This window comes from Muscardinus avellanarius, assembly GCF_963383645.1.
Source record: "Muscardinus avellanarius genome assembly, chromosome: 8".
Lineage (NCBI taxonomy): Eukaryota > Metazoa > Chordata > Mammalia > Rodentia > Gliridae > Muscardinus > Muscardinus avellanarius.
Window position 1 is genome coordinate 27770070 of NC_137794.1, and position 21356 is coordinate 27791425.

Below are 21356 nucleotides of genomic sequence, written 5' to 3' on the forward strand. Positions count from 1 at the left end.
GATATGTTATTTGGGAGATCTAAAAGCCCTGGCTAGGATCACTTAGGGATCGAGTACAGAAAAAACTACAAATGTATAAATGCAGAGCCCCTCAGGCCCTCCTGTATATAAAAGTCTTGTAAGGGTGGAGGTTCCAGCACAAAAAGGTGAGGAGAAAAAAACAGTGAAAAAAGATGAAAAAAGGAGAATGTGGATCAATCATAAACATGCATAGGTACAAAGAAAAAAAGTCCCTAAATTATCAAAAATCAGTTTTTTATGGATACTAAATATTCAATGTTAATTCTATAATTCTATAATATTTGAATATTTTATAATATATTGGCTTTGTAAACAATAGCAATAAGAGTTAAGAACAATAAAATGAAAAAATAATAAATCAGAAGACTATATGAGTATCATCAACATTGAATCTGTTACATATTTGGTTAGACAATTTACAAAAGGATTACAGTGAAAAATCAGAAAAAGAAATGCTGTCTTCCATATGGTTTATCTAAGGGTGGGCTTAAGTGCCTACTTCACAGAGGATTTGTGAGGAATGACAAAGTTTATGTATTTGTATAATTATATATGTATATTTTTCATATGTTGTTAGTGGTCATTACATGATACTACACAAAAATAAAGCTAACCCAAAGTCCTTATAGGATGTATAAATGGAAAAAAGTCTCAATTTGTCTTACCTATTTATAATGCCCATACATATAATCAAATAAAGGTTTCAGAGTTTCATTTACAAGCTACAAATAGAATGCCAGTTAGTTTATTTTACCGAGGGGTTCAAGGAAATTATTCTGAAATGAATATGATCAGCTAGTATAATTCACATTGCAAATGGAGAGTCACATCCCAAAACTGTCAAACAGAGTCTGCATCTGTATCAAAAGGCCATAGGAATATGTTGCCTTAGAATGAGGAAGACACTTCTGCCTATTTAGGTTACCTGTGTTGACTCAGGTACAATAGTATACATTAAAGTGTTGGGAAAAGTCATCAAATGAAGCACAGCTGCTTCTCTTTATGAGGATATTAATGCATGATTAATACATAACATAGGCAGCAACACTGTGTTATTTTTTAAACCTGCAAATATTTCTTACATATAAAAGGCAAGATCTGGTCCTTTGGGTGTATTCCACACATTTAGAGAATTACAAATTGGGGGAAACCTATTGAGCGACATTGCTCAGTATTATCTTTCCACATAACAGTTTGGTGCCAAATCCAGTTCTTCACTGAAGCTGCCAGCGGCAATGAACTCGTTTCATTGCAATTTGGGTCCCTCCAGTGTGCCTTCTGCTGTGCAGCTCCTCACCAAAGCACACTTTGATAGAGGGATTCAGTGAAGCAAATTGTTCTCTTAAGCCACTGCTTTTCTGACTGAATTGTAAATTATGATGAAAATTAACCATTGTATTTTTTGAACCAATTGATAATCAGGGGAAGCAATCTCAGTAGAACTGAGGGTTTCTTTTACTCTCTTCTGTTAGAGTCAGGCCACAAGAAGTTGAAAAGCACCATTCAGAGAAGCACAGAAACAGGAATGGCAGCAGAAATGAGGAAGATGGTGAGACAGCCGAGCCGAGAGTCCACGGATGGCAGCATCAACAGCTACAGCTCCGAGGGGAAGTAAGTGGTGTGGGCACGTGGGCACGGCCTTAGGAAGGGCCTGTGTGGCAGCTGGCAAAGCAGCGAAGCCCCAGATGTTACTGTGCTACTTCTTTATGTAACCAGAGTTCAACCATCTACTTTTTATTTTAGTTCAGTATATTGTGATTTCACATCATATTCGAGGACAGAATGTCAGAAAAATACATGCACACAACTCTTGATGCCCTCCATACTGGGACCCCCACCCTTCCATGTCTTTAAGATTGAAATTGGTAATTTTGTATGCATTCATAGCATTATTTCAACCATCCATTTTAAACCAGCCGAACCTCTTAAAAGTATCCATAAACACATCTCTGCACCTCTTCACTCAAACCTATCAAAGGCATAAAAATGCTAATTATTAATATGAACAATCAGATTTCCATCATCTAGTAAAGCTCAGAACAGTCCTTCACTGATCAGGTGTGGAATAGAAATAAAATATTTAATGGATTCTTTCAAGTGGGAAACTCAGTCTGACTTTGTCACTAAATCTGAATTAAAATCAGAAGTGAGGAACTGATTTCTGATTTTCCTTCTTTTCTCCATACTTTTTCAGATTCTAGTTGTTGCAAACCTAGTGTTCTCATGCATATAAGCAATTTACATTTTCCTGTTTTTAAACCTTGCTAAGCAATTTTTGTATTATGGGTAAAAAAAAAAATCCAGGCTCTCTCTACCTCATTATCTTTCTTGTAGAAAAGTTTTTATTTTGAAATCAGTTAATTCTGAAAAATATAATTAGATTTTTTGCCTTATGTGTTTTTAACCATTTTATATGTCTATTACATAAAATATGTATTTTCTTGTATTTAAGAATTTTCCTAGTAAAACTGAACTTTTATTTAGGTAGTGCATCTTACAAATAAACAATTATTATGCTACAGTGAGTAAGACACATGGAGATTGACCATGTACAAATTTTTCATAGACATTCATCTATTACATTTAAATCATGCATATTCTCATCCAATATTTATTTTTCCTTTGCTGGCATTTTTCTCTATTGCTTAAAAGGTGAAATAAAATTGTGAATATTATGATGCTCTTCTCCATTCCTGAAACTAGTTGGTCCTTATTTATTTAATCAAATAACCAGTATGCTTGTTCTCAGTAAGGTATAAAGAACAAAAAATAAGCATGTGTGAGAGTTATTTAGATAAATTTGCTCATAAGATACCAAAGTTTGATGAATTAGTAAAAAGAATGTGCAAATGAAAAATGGGATATTATTTTCTGATACAAAAAGTAAAAAAATTCATCACTATCATGGATAAACCAAAATCTCTCATAGATTTATTTTTAAGGTGGTGAATTCTACCAAACATTTATTTTTATATTACTTTTATTTTGCATTTTTCATTGGTGCACTATAATCTCACATCATAATGTGGATCATGCTGACAATGGCAAATACTCACGCAGTGCTTGGTTCTTACTCTGTGAATGGTATGATAATGTGTACGTTGTGCAGGTCTCTGGGTTGTAGTGAATTCACGTGTGAAAGCACAATGAGAACAATAAAGCCCTAAAGAAATGTCTTCATTCAAACAGTGCATTCATGTTACTTAATGCTCATTAATTATCTTTGTAAGGTTGATGATATTACAATTTGCATCATATATGTTATGTCAGCAATACATATATATAGGAAGGTGGATTTTGTTTTATAAGCATCTAGAACACTTCACATATTAAAAGTTGTAACTGAGCTCTCCTGAATCAGGTCTTAAATTGAGAGTTTAGACCTTTTCTCCATCAGTGTTGAGCCTCATATGCTTGGCTCACAGGCAGTGCAGGTGATCAATAAGTAAACAAATTGTCTAAGAAATATTTATCTTTCATGGTCAGAATTGGTCAAACCAAAAAGTTGTAGATCTCTTGCTTAGCATACTCAAGGTCTAAAGTTCAATACCTAGCACTGAAAAAAAAAAGGAATTGTGGTAGACTTAATTTTCTTTTTTTTGTTTTGTTCTATTGTTCTTTTGCTAACAGCTTACTATTTCCTGGAGTGCGACTAGGAGCTGATAGTCAATTCAGTGATTTCCTTGATGGATTGGGACCAGCCCAGCTTGTTGGCCGCCAAACCCTTGCCACCCCTGCAATGGGTGAGATCATTTTGTTCAGTAAAGTTAATGATTCTTGGTTGACAAGATCATTTAAAATGGTGTGATTGTAAGGCAAATTAGAAAAAATCATTTTAGATAAGGGGCTGCTAAGTACAAAAAATAACTATTATCCAGGTATGGTGGCATGCGCTTGTAATCCCAGTACTTGGGAGGCTCAGATAGGAGGGTCACAGATTCTAGCCAGACTCAGAAACTTAGTGAAACTCTCTGCAACTTAGTGAGACATTGTTTCAGAATAAAAAATAAAATATGGTGGGTGGTCTATCTCAGAGGTAGAATGCATCTGGGTTCAATATCTAGTATTACACACACACACACACACACACACACACACACACACACGTACATACATACTACTCTAATTTTTAGTATATTTTCCTTATTTGAGAAATTATTTAAGATAAGTATGATTTGCCATAAATATCTGAATTACCATAAAATCCTATCAAGACAGAGAGTCTCCAATAGATATAATGTAGATAAAGGTGGCATTTCACGCATGAAACTGAAAAGATGGACTATTCAGAAAAAGATGTTGGCATACTGTTTGTGTGAAAAAGTTAGTGAATTGCCTCCCTACTTCACAACTTACAAAAATATAGAATATTTTAAACTCAATTATAAAAAAGGAAGAGAGAATGGAGAAACTTTAAAGTATTAGAAAACAATGATTTTTGTAATCTTGGAATGGTAAAGAACTTGCAAAGTATCAAACCAAAGAGAATTACAAACTTCTCCAGATGTAGCATCCCAAATCTGAAAATCCCAAATCTGACATGCCCCAATATCTGAAACTTTGTTCTGACATGATGCCACAGTAGGAAAGTGCTATCCCTGACATCATATGACAGGCTGCAGTCAGGATGCAAGTGTGTGTGTGTGCAGATATTTCAAAATCTTAATACATATGAAATCTGAAACACTGCTGGTCCCAAGCATTTTGTATAAGGGATGTTCTAACCGGTACTAGCAGAATGTATCCTAAATTAAGTTTTTTAAAAAGATCATACATTGAAAATTATATGTAGCATTTGCAACAAATATTTCCCTGGACTACCTGAGATTTCAGCCTGAAAGGACCATTAGCATAGCCTGCAAAATGGATGCAAATAGATTAACAGAAAAAATAAAGTGTCATAGAATTTTGTAACACTAAGGATTTTCCTAAGAGAAAGCTTAATTCTGCACAAAACGACTAAAAATCAGATTATGAGCTGAGATGTAGCTCAGCGGAAAAGCACTTGCTTTGCAAGTACAATGCCCTGGGTTTGATCCCCAGTACAAAAAAGACTAAAATTAGATTCATATTAAACTAGAATCCATAAAACTATTAGGCATTACCTTTGAATTTCTGAGCAACAACTGATTTTTACCCTAGAGAATAATAGCCAGCCAAATTATCAAATAAGTTTGAGACTCTTTATACTAATGACAGTCTTATACTTGGACAAGCAAGGTCTTAAATTATTTTCTTTGTATCCAGCACCATTCAGAAAACTACTGGGGGATTCACTTCAACAAAAATGACATAAATGAAATTTTAAATTGTGAACCAAAAAAAAAAAAAGAAGAGATCCAATAAATAAATGCTTCTTACAGGAGGGAGAAGCTTATGGGATATCCAGCATAATAGTGCAAGAAGTAATGATAGCAATTGTAGCAATATTTGAATCCAATTGGTGCAAATCATACCATTGCATAGTTCACAAGGTAAAATCTGTAGGGGACCTAATGTGTTTGGCTTGTATCAAAGAAGTAAACAATAAGGAGAGGATAAGGGTTTGGATCAATGATTTGCTCATAAAAATGTGAACAAATGCCTTTCTAAAACACTTATTAAGTATAGGGAAAAGGAAGGTCTGTCCAAGAAATGAGAAGTAACCTTAGTATTGCAGTTCATACAGCTATAAATAAGCTTATATAATCATAATACTGATGTGACTATGGGGAGAACCTGGATGATGAATTGTATGATGGGGTGGAGGGCAGTAAAAAAGATTAAAATTGGAATTCTATAATCTCTAAAACTGAAAAAAAAGAAAAAATACTTTAAGTATAGTGTCAAGAAGCAGTGAAGAAAATGCCAAAAATGAAAAACAATCAGATAAAAATATTGAAAATTTTGAAAGCAGTGACTTCTGGAAGGAGAGAAGTGAAGAGAGGCAGTAGGCATCAGTTTATTCCATTGTTTATTTTAATGATGGACCTTCTTTGTGGTACTGGGGATTGAATTGGGGCTGGGGCTCTACCTCAAAACTATACCCCCAGCCCTATTTTATTTTTTATTTTGAGACAGGGTCTCACTAAGTTGCTAAAATTGGCCTTAAAATTGTGATCTGCCTGTCACAACCTTCCTGTACTGGGATTACAGCCATGAGCTACCATTCCTGGCCTAATGACAGATCTTAACAGTTTGGCCCTTTAAACTCTATGCATGTGTGATTAATAGAATCTTAAAAATATTAAGAGGAAAAAATGAGATCTCTAGGAGCTGAAATCTAAAACAGAATTATGAAACTGATAAAAGTGTATAATAGTGAAGTGGGTCAAATGATTTGGCAAATAAAGAGCATTCACATCAAGTGAAGATGGTTCAAATATACATAACTTAGAAATAATTACATATTGCATTTTCAGAGATGAAATATATGTAATACAGAGAAAAAAGGACAGACAAGGAGGCTATTAAACAAAAATAAACATAGTTTTTAAAAATAAATGGGAGAGCCAGGCGTAGTGGCACACGATTGTAATCCCAGAATTTGGGAGGCCGAAACAGGAGGATCCAGGTTCACGGACAGCCTCAGCTACCTAGTGAGGCCCTTTGCAACTCAGTGAGACCCTGTTTCAAAATATAGAGAATAAAAAATAGGGCTGGGGGTATAGCTCAGAGGTAGGATGCTCCTGAGTTCCATCCCCAGTACCCAAATAAACAAATAAATAGGATAATGAAAATAAGATTCAGATTTAGAACTCAGTTCCTGAGCTAAACAGTACACTGTTGAAGAAGGCTGTAGATAGAATTAATGAGATTCAAGGAAGACCAGAGAGACTCACCACAAACATGCCTGTCCAAAATTTTATTGTCAAATAAAACTTTGAGATAAAGGAAGAATAAATGAAAAAGTTCAAACTTAGGCTAAGAGGAGACTACAGAGAAAATAGACAATTTTTCAAAATAAAAAAATAATAGTAGTCAAACCACTTAAGTAAAACATGAAATTTGAGAGACTGAAAGCACATACTGAGTGGTGGTAAACTAAACAATACATACAAAACAATGAAGAGGTACTTATTAAACAAGTTTTAGGGCCTCATCTCAAGTTATGAGGAAGAAAAAGAAAATTGCCTAGTAAAGAAAGACAGTAAACCATCAGCTCTTATTATTGAGCAATGCAAAAAAAAAAAAAAAAGATTTAAAAAGAAATGATTCTCAAACTGCTATAGAAGAGTACCAACCTAAAATTCTATTTTAAGACAAACTTATTCAAGAGTAAAAATGGAATAGAGACATACGGGAAGACTCGGTGTTTACTGCTCTTAACTGAAAGATGTAGTTCAGCAAGAAGAAATTAAAAGAATGGAATACAACTGGCTTTAGTGACACACATCCGTGATCTCAGCACTTGGGAGAATGAGCGAGGAGGGCAGCAGGTTCCAGGCCAGCCTTAGCAACCTTGTGAGATCGCCTCAAGATAAAAAGTAAAATGGGCTGGGGTTGTAGCTGAGAGGTAGGAGGATATTTCTGGGTTTAATCCCTGGTACCCTGCCCCCCCAGAAGAAAAGAATACAAGGAGCAATGATAAGGATATGGAAGGAATTTGGTCAGTCGATTTAAGTAATTAATAACTGTCTTTACTTAACAACCTCCAAGGTTTTGAGTGTATGTTAATAAAAAGTCAGGGAAAAGTAATATAAGACAAGCTAAAAAAAAATAAAAAAAATAAAGAACTTACACACTTATAAAAAAAAAAAAATCTAGTGAGAAGCCGGGCGTGGTGGCGCACACTTGTAATCCCAGCATTTAGGAGGCTGAGACCAGGGGATCGCGGTTCACGGACAGCCTCAGCTACTTAGTGAGGCCCTCTGCAACTCAGTGAGACCCGGTTTCAAAATAAAGAATAAAAAATAGGGCAGGGGGTGTAGCTTGGAAGTCGAATGCCCCTGGGTTCCATCCCCAGACACCCCCACACAAAAAAAATCTAGTGAGAGTTTAGGAGTTCTTAAAGATCTTATCTCATTTGAGAGTAAGTAAGAACACTAATTTTAGATTTTGGTAAAAATATAAAAATGAGATTCCACATGTTAAATATTTAACAGCCTCTCAAATAATATTAATAATGTATTTAAATTCTATACTAGTAAAGAGATAGACAAAATAAATTTCTACTTATACAACAAGATATAAATAAGCAAGAGGAAAACATTTTAAAAAGATAATAAGATGACAAAACTAAATCTTCTTCTAAATGTAATCACAATATATGAAATAGGTTATTTTCAACCATAAAAGGCTTAAATGATACTGAAGAAACAACGAACAGCTGTATGTTACAATTTGCCAGCTACAAATATAAACTTAAGAATGTATACAATAAAGAGCTTGGAAAAAAAGATTATGGGGAATTTGGTTACACCAGTGGTGAGGTAGATCATTCATACCAACCCCCTACTGAAAATAGCTTAATGTCTGATTGAAGGCCAGGTGGCCGGGAAAGATGGGTGCCCTGGTGATGAGCCTCATGTACGTTCACAGCTACGCTTCCAGTGTAGGGATTGTCTGTTTCTGTTTTCTGCAGAACAACTGAGAAGCTGAGCATATCTTTTTTTTTTTTCTTATGAGAGCTGGTAGGTCATGTGTTTGAGTTAGTTTGCTGATCTGTCCTTTTTCTTGACTAAGATCTCTACTGTGAAATATTCACAGTAAGCTAAAAGTAGATGGGGCTGTGTAGGAGCCAGGGCTTTGATCACCTAGGTCCTTGATACTGGGTAAAGTGATCTGAAACTCAGACGCCTCACATACATTCACAAACATCAAAGTCAATACAATTTTTGGACATTTAGCACAAATAACCAGGCACATAACAAAGGAAGAAATATTTTAATAAAGAAGCAAATGCCACTGGGCTCCATTTCCAGACCCGCCAAAATAAAAAATATATAAAAAAAGAAACAACATACATAGAAACAAACCTTAAGTGACCCAACATATTGGAGCTAAATATTTAGACTAAAAAAAATTATATTTAAAATTTCAAAGAACTAAAAACACCAAGATTGAGAATTACACTAGAAAGTGAAAATCACTAAAAGAACACAGTAAAAACTCTAGAATTGAAAAAACAACTAAATATAAGAATTGAATAGATGAATTACAAGTAGATTAGGCAGAACTGGGGAGAAAACTAACCAGAAGACAAGCTGTAAGAAAGTATCCAAAATTAATCAGGGATGCAGAAGAATGGAGAATATGAATGAGAAATTAAGTGAGAGGGAGGAAGAAATGAGATCAAATATATGAATCACTAGTGTTCTACACAAGAAAAATACAAGAACGAGGCACATTTAAAAATTAAATAATTGCCAGGCGTGGTGGTGCACACTTGTAAACCCAGCATTCAGGAGGCAGAGACCAGATGATCGCAGTTCACGGGCAGCCTCAGCTACTTAGGGAGGCCCTCCACAACTCAGTGAGACCCTGTTTCAAAAATAAAAAGACATCAAAATAGGGCTAGGAGTGTAGCTCAGAGGTAGAATGCCCCTGGGTTCCATTCCTGGTATTGGGGGGTGGGATAATTGAGTTTTTTCCCAATTGAAAACAAACATCAAGCATGCTTTCAAAAGTTCGTATAAAGCCAGGCATTGGTGGCACATACCAATAAATCCCAGTACTTTGGAGCCTGAGACAGGAGGACCTCAGTTTCGTGGCCAGCCTCAGCAACTTAGCAAGGCCCTCTGCAACTTAGCGAGACTCTGTTTCAAAAATGTAAAATAAAATAGGTCTAGGGGTGTAGCTTGGAGGTATAATACCTCTATGTTCAATCCGCAGTACCATACTCCCCCACAAAAAAATACCTATGAATGCTGGGCATGGTGGCGCACGCTTGTAATCCCCTCACTTGGGAGGCGGAGACAGGAGGATCGCGCTGGTTCGGAGCCAGCCTCACTGGCTTAAGAGACTCTGTTTCCACATAAAAATGTTAAAAAATAGGTCTGGGAGTGTAGCCCATGGGAGTGTATACCGGAGGTAGAAGGGCTTCCAGGAACGCCAGTACCACAAAAAAAATAAAAAAAAAAACTATGAATCACAGACAGAAAACCCAGCTATATCACAACCAAATTGGTTTTCCCCACACAGATAACTGCTTTAATATTTGTAAGACAAATTAACCCAGTAAGCCTCAAGTTTTTAAAATGTGTGACTATTTCAATAAAATTGAGGCAAGTGTATTAAAAATAGGCTGGAAATCATAATCTAGAGCTGCTATATATTATTATATTAATATTGTTATAATTGTGTTCCTATTTTTACTATATAATTCTATTATATACTATATTTAGGTTTATATAGGTGTTCCACATTGGAAACATGGGACAAAATGAGCTTTAATATAATTTACCAGATTAACCTAATAAAGAATAAAAATGACCATCTTAATAATGTAAAAGTATCATTTTATAAAATTCAGTATTTGTTGATAATTTAAAAAACTCTTTGCAAACTAAGAATAAAATAAGAACTTATTTAGCCCAATAGAGTTCTTATAAACATGTATTTGTATGTGCATATATACACACAAATTGGAGAAAAAATAAATTTAAAATTTTCAATACAGAGACAAATGCTTTCAGAAATATACATCCTCTCCATGTGTGGTGGCACACACTTGTAATCCCAGCACTTGGGAGGCTGAGAAAGGAGGATTGAAGCTTTGTGGCCAACCTCAGCTACTTAGTGAGGCCCTCTGCAACTTAGTGAGACCCTGTTTCAAAATAAAGAATTAAAAAATAGGGCTGGGGGTGTTGCTCTGAGGTAAAATGCCCCTGGGTTCAATTCGCAGTACTGTGAAAGTGTGTGTGTGTGTGTGTGTTTATCCTCATGCACTGCTATTAGAAGTTTAATATCAAGATAATATAGCAGTCTTTTGTAAAAATGAAAAGGCATTGTACTGTGACCCATTGGTACCATTTCTACTTATATAATCTCATAACACTCCTTGTAGCACTCATTAACACAGCCCAGGTAGGGAAAGACCCCCAATTGGAGATTTGATGAATAAAAAATGGCATAGTCACAATAATAGAATATCATATAGATATTAAAAGGAAAGTGCTAGATCGCTATACTTCAACGTGGATGGTTACTGAAGAAATGTCCAGTTAAGAAAGAGAGTTGCCAGGATACTTGGGACGTACAATTATTTTAAAAATAGAGCCTGCCAAAAATAATTTAAGTTGAAATAGAAGGGAGAGAAAACCTGGCTAGAAGCATCACCATTAGTATGTAGTAACATTCTACCCACTGAAACTTGGGAAGAATAGGGCCAGGTGATTTCACAGGTGAGTTCTAACAAGTACTAATTCAAGAGACATGAAAAGTTTTGTGGGGGTTGAGGGCGTGTTGGGCAGTGAACCCAGGGTACCCCATCCCTGAGCTACATCCTCAGCACCCCCCCTTGTGTTTTTTGTGGTACTGGGGATTGAACCGGGGCACTGTACCACTGAGCTTAATTCACCCTCGGCCTTTTTTTATTTCTTATTTTGTAACAGGGTCTCACTAAGTTGCCTAGACAGGCTTCAAACTTGCGATTCTACTGTCTCATTCTCCCAAGTGCCGGAATTACAGGTGTGCACCACCACACCCACCTGAGATATGAACATTCTAAAACAAACATTCCAAAGAAACAAAAAGGAAGGACCTCTCTCTAACTCATCCTACTTGTTAATTTTATATATTATACTATACACAGGCTACATAAATATTTGCTTCCCTAATAATCAAAGCAGTGCAAACCAATGTAACTGTTAAACCATTAGGTTGGCATGAAGTAGACATATTTGTAATACCAATATTAGTACACATGGGTAATGAGGAGACAAATACCTTTAGTGATAGTAGTAAAATAATATGTCCTTTTTAAAGAATAGTTGACAATGTGCACAGAATATTTGAATGCCCATACAATTAGATCCATAGCTTAAAATCTGGGAATTTAATGTTCAAGAAATAATTGACCAAGCATGCAAAAATTTATATAAGACCATTTATTATACTGTTTTCATAATCATGTAAAAAAAAACTATATTTCCTTCAACAGGAATCTGTTTAAACAGGTAAATACATGTCCATTCAGTGGCGTATGTAGTCAATAAAATGACATAGTCATGATAGAAGATCATATATGGATGACAAGATAATAGAAAAATGTATTCATGAGATTTCTAGATATTCATTAAAACATCAATTGAAGCTCCTCTAGATAACAGAATTATAGGTAATTATGCTCTCATTAGTAAGTAAATATAATGGCTAACATAAGAGCAAGTGTCTTACTAAAGTACAAGAATTACATAAATACTTCAGTATTGTAGTTAATGATTTTTCAACTAATTTGTGGATCTCTTAAGATGGATCAGTACCAGAAAGAAAAAAAAGGAGAAACATAAAAATTTGGCTTGTAAGCAGGGTTCGGTGGTGCATGCTTGTAATCCCAGTACTTGGGAAGCTGAGACAGGAGGATCACAAGTTCATGGCCAGGCTCAGCTACTTAGTGAAGCACTCCACAATTTTCTAAGAGCCTATCTCAAAATAAAAAAAAAGCCTAGAGATAGACTGCCCTTGGGTTCCATACCCGTAACACACACACACACACACACACACACACACACACACACACACACACTTGGTTTGCAAACCAGAAAAGACAGTGGACTGGAGGATCCTAAACATTAATATTTCATTCATATCATAAAGATAGCCAGGCATGGTGGCCCACATCTACAATTCCAATACTTGAGAGGCTGAGACAGGAGAATTACAGGTTCCAGACCAACCCCAGCTGTTTAGAAATAAATAAATAAATAAATAAATAAATAGGACTGGGGGGTGTTACTTGGAGGGATAATGCCTCTGGGTTTAATCTCCAGTAAACAGACAAAACCTCATGAAGATAATAATGTGGAGTCTAATTATGCTAAGCAAGATTAGTCAGTCACAAAAAGTAAGAAATCAGATGCTTTCCCTAATATGTGAGAGTTAGGGAGAAATGGGTCACAGGAGGAACTCTAGATGAAAAAGGAAATCCTATAGAGGAGCAAACAAGGGGATGGGAGGGAGGAAGAAGGAAATTCTCTAAAATACACAATGTACTTAAACGTATCGAAGTAAACCACTAAGCCAAGCAAGGGAAGGAGGGACGGGGAGGGAATGGGGTGGGAATTGGGTAGGGGTTAAATCAGTGATGTATACATGTATGTACACACAAGTTTTTTTTTTTACCCCAATATTATGTATGAATATAATTCACCAATAAAAATTTAAAAAAAATAATAATGTGGAGTCTGTTATCAGCCTCTGTTTTTTTTTCAACTGTTCATATTTGCAAAGAAGCTAAGATGTCTCTCTTTGCCTCACTTGCAGGTGACATACAGATCGGAATGGAAGATAAGAAGGGACAATTAGAAGTTGAAGTTATTCGAGCTCGAAGCCTGACGCAAAAGCCTGGTTCCAAGTCGACACCTGGTAAGGGGAAGAGTCACTGAGTCTGGTCATGTGGATATTAACAGGCAAAAACTTGAGACTTTTGCTGCATTTAAACTTACATCCTTGGCTTTGCACTACCTAATTATTAAGGCAGCTTTTTCTATGAGATCTGATTCTATGAAAATGGACCTAGATTTTCATCACAGAATTATTCTGTTAGAAGACATTAATAAGTATTGTAATAATTTTTAAAGTTTAATTACAATTGTTTCTTAGCTCAGTCAGTTATTTTCTTTCTGTCCATTTGCAAATGCAAAAAAAAAAAAAAGTTAATCATCAAGATACAAGCCAGCATTTAACGCTGGCCATAAGACAAGTAGCCCAGTTCTTAGATAACTTTGTATACTTGTACTAGAAATGAGAAAAATGGCAAAAGTGGTATTATGGAGACTTTAAGGAATATAACTATAGAGCAATGCAAGCTTAAAAGTATTTAAATAGTTGTTGGGAAACTTTCAATAAACAGCTCTCATTCTCTGATAAAGCATTCTCTAGGGAAAATCAAGTGAATTCAAGGACTGATTTCTCATATTTTAATATGTCTTTGTTTAGCTCCATATGTCAAAGTTTATCTTTTGGAAAATGGGGCCTGTATAGCCAAGAAAAAGACGAGAATTGCACGGAAAACCCTTGATCCTTTGTATCAGCAGTCCTTGGTTTTTGATGAAAGTCCACAGGGTAAAGTTCTTCAGGTCAGTAATAGTGTTTGACTTTCTGCATTGGAATGCCCATGTTATCCATACATTGAAGGGGTGGTCAAACATGTATTCAAAAACAGTATTATATCTTTTTGAGTAGAAAAAATAACTACAAGTAGTTAACAGTGCAATAACATATAATAGTAATAACTTCTGGTGATCTAATGGAAAGGAATTTTTTTTTTTTATTCTGATCTTTTTGGTACTGGGGATTGAGCCCAGGGGCATTCTACCTTCCAACCACATCCCCAGCACTATTTTATTTTTTTTATTTTGAAGCAGAATCTCACTAAGTTGCTTAGGGCCTCAGTAAATTGCTGAGACTAGCTTCACACCTGTGAACCTCCTGTCTCTGCCTCCCAAGTACTAGGATCACAGGCATGCAACACCACTCCCAGCAGAATTTTTTTTTTTTAATTTTCACTCTCCTTTATTTTCTTCATTCTTTCTATCCTCCTCTTCTATTCATCCTTCCCCTCTCCTCAGTAGATAGATGAAAGATCGGTATATTAAATAGATACATTAACTAGATATGTTAAAGCAAACCATGCTAATAATTGTTGATTGAGCATTACTATGTTCCAGATAGAAACTATAAAGACTAAGAAGAGAAAAGAAAAGTATACAGAAACCAGCAACTGCTTGAATTTCAGGTCTATTTCTGGATATTTACATATGATTACTTCTTTTAAAGTTTGTAACTACCATGTGTGGTGAATATTAATTGCCATTTTAAATGCTGAGAATCACAAAATTAATTTGTCCAAGTTACTCAGTAAATTATAAAGGCAGGCTGCACCAACCATGCTTGTGTAAAGCAGATTAACGCATTCAGTGGAGTGCCTTTATAGATGACTGAAGGGTTAGAAAAGAGAACCCAGAGCTGTGTGTCCCAGACCGCTTGTCTGACATCTATGGCAGTTGACCTGGATTGTGGTAAATGCCACTGACCTCACTGACTTATTAACCAACTGATCCAATTAGAATTGTTGGGCAAGTTCTCAAAAGGTGCCACCCGCTATTTTTTCAACCTCCCTCTTCACTAAACAATCTATAACCTAAAGGAAATGAGACAAATATTCTTCATAGTGCTGAGTTGAATTGTTTTCCCTCCTAGGTTCACAAATCTTAATTTTATAATTCTGTAGCCCTGTACATGGCTTATTAGAAAGGTGCTGAATTTACATATGAATAACTCTGTGTGTGTGTGTGTGTGTGTGTGTGTGTGTGTGTGTGTGTTTCTTTAACCTGGCTTATGTAGATAATACCCCTCTTTGGCTAGGAAACATTGCTTGCATTCCATTACATTTGAAACCTCCTGTGAAGTGTCCCTGGGTACCTAAACATTAGTTATTCTTACCTATGTTTGTTCTTTGATGTTAGTAGTACTGTTTCCTCTCCTTCACTGACTGCCCCAGTTTTACAGACTAATTGCCTTAAACCCTTCCAATTGAGCTAGAGAAAGAGCAAGTTATGTTGCATTTCTGTCTCTGCAGGTGATTGTCTGGGGAGACTATGGCAGAATGGACCATAAATGCTTCATGGGCGTGGCTCAGATCTTGTTGGAAGAGCTCGATCTGTCCAGCATGGTCATTGGATGGTACAAATTGTTCCCACCGTCATCCCTGGTGGATCCCACCGTCACTCCCCTAACCCGCCGGGCTTCCCAATCATCTCTGGAAAGTTCAACTGGGCCTCCCTGCATTCGATCATAGTGAACTCACACCAGAGTCATTCCAATAAAACTCTACCTTTCAGGATAATAATCTGAACCAGATATTTCATGATCAAAAAGCATTGTTGGAGACAGACAATCAACTTGTGTTTTGCTTGTAGTAGTTTTTCAATACTATGTCCCAACTGTTGTTTAAAACCTGGCTTCACATGACAGAACAAGGCAATCTATCAAATTGCAGTGAGAATCAATGTTCTAGTGAGAGTCACTGATGCTTCTAACAAATAGAAAAAGAGGAAACTTCAAGTTCACATACACGTACACACACCAAATTGAACAAACTGGAAACTCTCACTCTGTGAAAAGTCGTGTTTTACACGTTTCTGCACAGACCACAAGCAGTGTTATTTCCCTGGTGTTGGAGTTTTTTGTTCCTTCGTACGTATTTTTCGGTCACTTGTGTGTTGTTTGTTGCTTTTGGGTTTCTTAGTTTTTGTTTGGCTTTGTTCTCACCATATTGGTTATTTCCACTCGTTTTTTTGGCTTCATGATGCTAACAGAGACCCTTCCTTTCTTTTTCCAAAAGTACCAAAAAAAGGGCTGAAGCAGTCTCTGTAGCATCTCCCCAAGTGTTCAACAGCTAGACAAGGTGCGGCCAATGAGCGGTTTCTCCAGCTTTCTGTTTATAATTCTTTAAAGTCTTATGTGTGAAAACCCAAAAGAAAGAAATTTATCTTCCAAAACAATCACAGAATCACATTTTTAATGAAGAGCATATCTGTCTGCATTCCAGAAAATTAATCTATGTTTTCCATTGTTTTGCATGGAAGACTTTTAAGTCAATCTGCAACTAATGCTGGGGATTAAAACTTACCACATAATTGTACTTTGGAAACACTCCTTGTAATGCCTTTTTCTTCCTGATATCAAAAGAAAATATGCTCACGCATACAAAGCATACTTTGGACTTCCCAAAAATGGTGACTAGGAATGATTTGAGCCTAAGACACTTTCAGCTACGCCCAGGCTTCCCAGCCATGCCTCAGTGTAGAAGCACCCATCTGCCCTGGACAGAGCATGGTATGAACTGCTCAGTATTCCACTGGGAATTCCAGTCGAAATATCCTGCACTAAACTAATGTTTTTATTGAATTTTAGTTTACATTTCTTTGAGGTCAATGCAAGCACAAAGCTTGATTTTTTTAATGCAAAGTATCTTACATTTTTGGGAGAAATAAAAGTCAGATCTCAGTTTGCATTTCCTCCGTTTGAGTTTCTCTTGGCCTTGAATCTCCTGTGACATTCTGTGTATGTGCTCCAAACTGCAGACTCGGCAAGTGCATCGATATGTTCTCCCTCCTTTTATGAGTCATTCAACTTTTGTGAGTACACAAATAGAGCAGCATGACTTGGAACTGTTCAAAGCTGCATGCACATTTTGTAAAAAAAAAAAAAAAAGAAAAAATGAAAAGAAAAAAAGCAAAGAAACAAAAGGTTATTTAATAATGTATGTCAGTTGTTGCATGTACTTGTACAGTTTGCTCGTTAATTACTATACTGAAATAACCAAGAAATCTAAGCCATCCATTTTTGTTATAGACATTTTGCAGGTTTTCACCAGACCCTGTCTGTGGGTCTGGGGTGAGATGTCTATAGATGGACTTTATTTTTTACCCTCTGGAAAACGTGATGTAGTACGGACCAAATTCCTTCTAATAAATATTTTGGTGTAGATTCCTACTGTGGGGCTGTAACACATGTAGACACTGTGTACACACTAGGTTTTAATCCATAGACATACTGCCTGCACCAAGTGAATTATTTATTATTATTTACACATGCCAGAATTATCTGCCCATCATTCCACCGGGCACAGATTGACCACCTCTCAGCCTGCTGAGCAGGAGGGAATGAAGCATTGGTGCACTTCTACTAGATTCCGTTCTGTCTTAGTGGCCAACAATCAACTGATTATAATTGGGTAGTATCTTTCTATTTTGACCACTTGTCTTAACACTCCCCTGTGCTTTTAAATGAACTTCCAACTCATGTATGTAAACATGTTTAATAAAATTTACTTTTCATGTCAGTCAGTAGCCATATGTGTTCTATGTTTTGCCAGATTTCCATTGTGGGTTCTATGGTGCAAAATGGGAGCAGGACCCTGGGAAGGGGTGGCTGGTTGTTGTTGTTTTTTGTTGTTGTTTTTTTTGTTTTTTTTTTGTTTTTTTTTTGTCTGCTGCTGGCGTTGACTTGACTGTCACTGCTCTCTCTCTGTTTTATCTCCTGCCCAAAAAAGGTACTCTGCATCACATAGGAGTTTTCACTTTGTCAGCCTATCTGAGTGAGCACATGACTATACTTCTGAAAAGTGGCATTATTAAAAACAATAAATCTCAGTAAGAATCAAATGGAAGGTTGTTTTTCTGCTGCTGTTTGAATGTGCTAATAAAAGAGACAACTCTGTTGTCCCACTGCCAAATCATTTCACGATACGTGACATATCAAAACGCCAGTCCTTGCGCCTCTCATAGCGTCTGGTCCCTCTTTCTGTCTTTTCCTTTGGAGCCCTTAACTAGATTATAGCACCTGGCCTTAGAGTAGCCCAGCTTAACAAAATAAGTGCATTTACTCCAAGTCTGTTTTTAATATATTTTTCTTAATGCTTGCAATTATACATCATAATGAGGTTTAGAGTGAGACAGTACTTGGTGTAGTTCTCTCTGGATCCCACCCTAACCCCCCCGTCCTGGGTGTATTAAAATTAGTGTCAATCATTTCTTATATACATAAGTCATCTTTGATATAATCTTAGGGAATAAAGATTGTCAAATATAGATAATCTCTAAAAGTTATATATTAAAAGAAATCATTAGCTTTATTAATTTTGAGATATTTTCTTCCCTAAAAATAAGTGAATATTTTATCATGATAAGAAATACTTGATAAGCCCTACTAATTTTAAGTTACATTATGATAAAATAATAACAGGTATAGTCTCAAAAGTCAGTCTAAGAGCTTTACACTATTTTATAGACCTCACTTTAACTTCATAAAAAATTTGAGTCAGTATAACAATATAAGACATCATATTACATCATATAAACAACGATCGGTTGTTATAGTTTTTGTGTGTGTGCAGTACTGGGGCTGGAACACAGGGGCATTCTACCTCTGAGCTACACCCTCTGCCCTACTTTGTATTCTTTATTTTGAAATAGGGTCTCACTAAGTAGCTGAGAGGGCCTCGCTAAGTAGCTGAGACTGTCCGCGAACCACAATCCTCTGGTCTCAGCCTCCCAAATGCTGGGATTACAAGCATGTGCCAGCATGCCCAGCTAGTTGTTATAGTTTTTAAAGCAATTGACTTACCCATTAAGTTATCCTGACTGGATTATAAGACATGAGATTTTCTGCTAGGCTGGGTCCATAGGGGGCAAGAGCAATTGATCAGTTTAAAACAAGCTGCAGAATAAGCTTCTTTAGTGCATATGCATTCAGGTGGCACATAGTGGGTGAGGTGGGGGAAAATATGCCACTAAAATGGGGGAGGGAGCAACTGGAGACAGCCTTAGAATTTTTATCCGGTGTCCAGCCATACCTTCCTACATGCATCCTGTCTCAGCTAATCTTGGAAGATAAGCAGGTTTGGGCCTGGTTAGTACTTGGATGGGAGAATTTTTTGTCTAGACATGAAAACAAATATAAGAATCTCTCTTCAAACCAGAGAAAGCTGTGGGGTATAGGATTCTGGGGTCTATGCAATAGGGAGGAAAAACAACTTTTGCTAGGTCTTTATAGTTTCATGTTAACCTAGACAACTTATTACTTGAAATTGCAGCCTGAAATATATGATTTGATTATACTTAGCCAGTATTATTAAAGGGCCTACATGCTAAATATTAAGTACTCAGAATATAAAAATGAAAAAAATTGACCCTTTAGGGAGATCCCTGTCTATTGTGAGAGATTATGATGTAAAGAAATAACACATATTTGATGTTTATATAAAGAGCTGTGAGTTTATGTTTAATTCTCATGCCCGGGCACCTGTCCTGCTCTTAAGCCACTGTGCCCTTCGCTGACTGCTGTAGCTGAGATGGATCCTAAAGGCTGGATCTGCAGGGGGAGAGGACATTAAGTCAATGCATTCTCCTGCCTACAGCAGCTCCTGCCCAGCTTGGTCTCCACAGGTTTCCCAAATGATTCTGCCATTACCCTGAGTGTCTGGAGAGTCTGTGTCCCTGTCACATTCCTATTGCCACAATCCAGAACCCTGGCCACACGACTTAGAGGAAAGATGTATTTTCTCAGGTTTGGGGAGTTCTGGGTTTAATCCATGTTGGCCAGGGTCTGGATCTCAGGGTTGGTGGCAGAAGCAGCAAGAGAGAAAGCCCGCGGGCTCTGCTCCTCACTCACATCACAGAGGCCAGAAGCAAAGAAAACCAAAAACCAGGGGCCCAAGACACAAGCATATCCCTAAGCCACACCCCCAGGGACCCACCTTCTCCAGCCTGGGTTACCACCCAGATACTCCATTACAGTGATGGAATTACAACCCTCACAACTTAGCTCCAAACACCAATAAATGAGCTTTTCAAGGAACATCCTCTATGTAACTATAACAGAAGGGAAGGCAGGGGATGGACTCTTCTTCACTTTCTGAACCCTCTTTCTAAAATTTGTCTCTTCTAACTGCCTGTACTCCACTTGTTTTCACAAACTCCATGAATACATCACACACAGCTCTGTGGAACAGTATTCACAAGGGGATAAAATAAAGTTACCTTCATCTAGGTAGTCCTCGGACTTAGCCGTGATTTAGGTTTCCATTGCCTTTCGATACCTGACTTCTTGTCTCTGGTCCCAGGGCAGCATGCCCTTTAGTTTAGCATCCTCAGAAATCTGCATCTGGGTTTGAATCCATCAGGCTGGAATCCTAGCCCCTAGAGCTTTATAATGCTTTGTATGACCTCCAAGTAATTTGCTTCCAAAGTCAAACCCATCAGTCTTCATCTTTGTGCAGGGGGTTCCTCCCGCCCCAGGAGCTCCTGGGTCCCCAGCACCTCACACAGCCCCCTTCCGCCCACAGCACTTCCCTCCTGACCCCTCAGGAATCTCAAGAGGGAGCGGCTCATGCACCGTCACATCTAAGTAAACCAAGCTTGATCAACATCATGGCTATAAAATAATGACTTTTTTATGAGTTGGCCTTTTAAAGGTTACCCAAAACCCAAACCCTGGGACAAAGTCTCAGTCTGTTGTTGTTGTTGTTTGAATTACCACAAAGAGATGTTCTTTTGTCATTGTGTCCAATTATAGCTGAAGTCTTTTCTGTTATTCATAAATTCCCAGTATGGAAAATGTTACCCTCCACACATATGTGCACGCCATGGGTGTAGGTGTGATGGTCTCCATGGATCAGGTCTTCACTA

General features: G+C 37.0%; 1 protein-coding gene across 41 annotated transcripts in view; it reads left to right on the plus strand.

Moving 5' to 3' along the window:
• Window positions 1–15961, plus strand: part of LOC308265769 (regulating synaptic membrane exocytosis protein 1) — a gene marked incomplete at both ends in the record, with an annotated part of 229736 nt that extends 213775 nt beyond the window's left edge. For all 41 annotated transcript variants that reach the window (XM_080699656.1, XM_080699636.1, XM_080699659.1 and 38 more), the window contains 5 exons: window positions 1494–1632; window positions 3652–3764; window positions 13426–13527; window positions 14101–14240; window positions 15743–15961. In XM_080699656.1, coding sequence (XP_080555782.1) covers window positions 1494–1632; window positions 3652–3764; window positions 13426–13527; window positions 14101–14240; window positions 15743–15961 — 713 coding nt within the window. The remainder of the gene's footprint in view (window positions 1–1493; window positions 1633–3651; window positions 3765–13425; window positions 13528–14100; window positions 14241–15742) is intronic.
• Between the last annotated feature and the right edge of the window lie 5395 nt (window positions 15962–21356).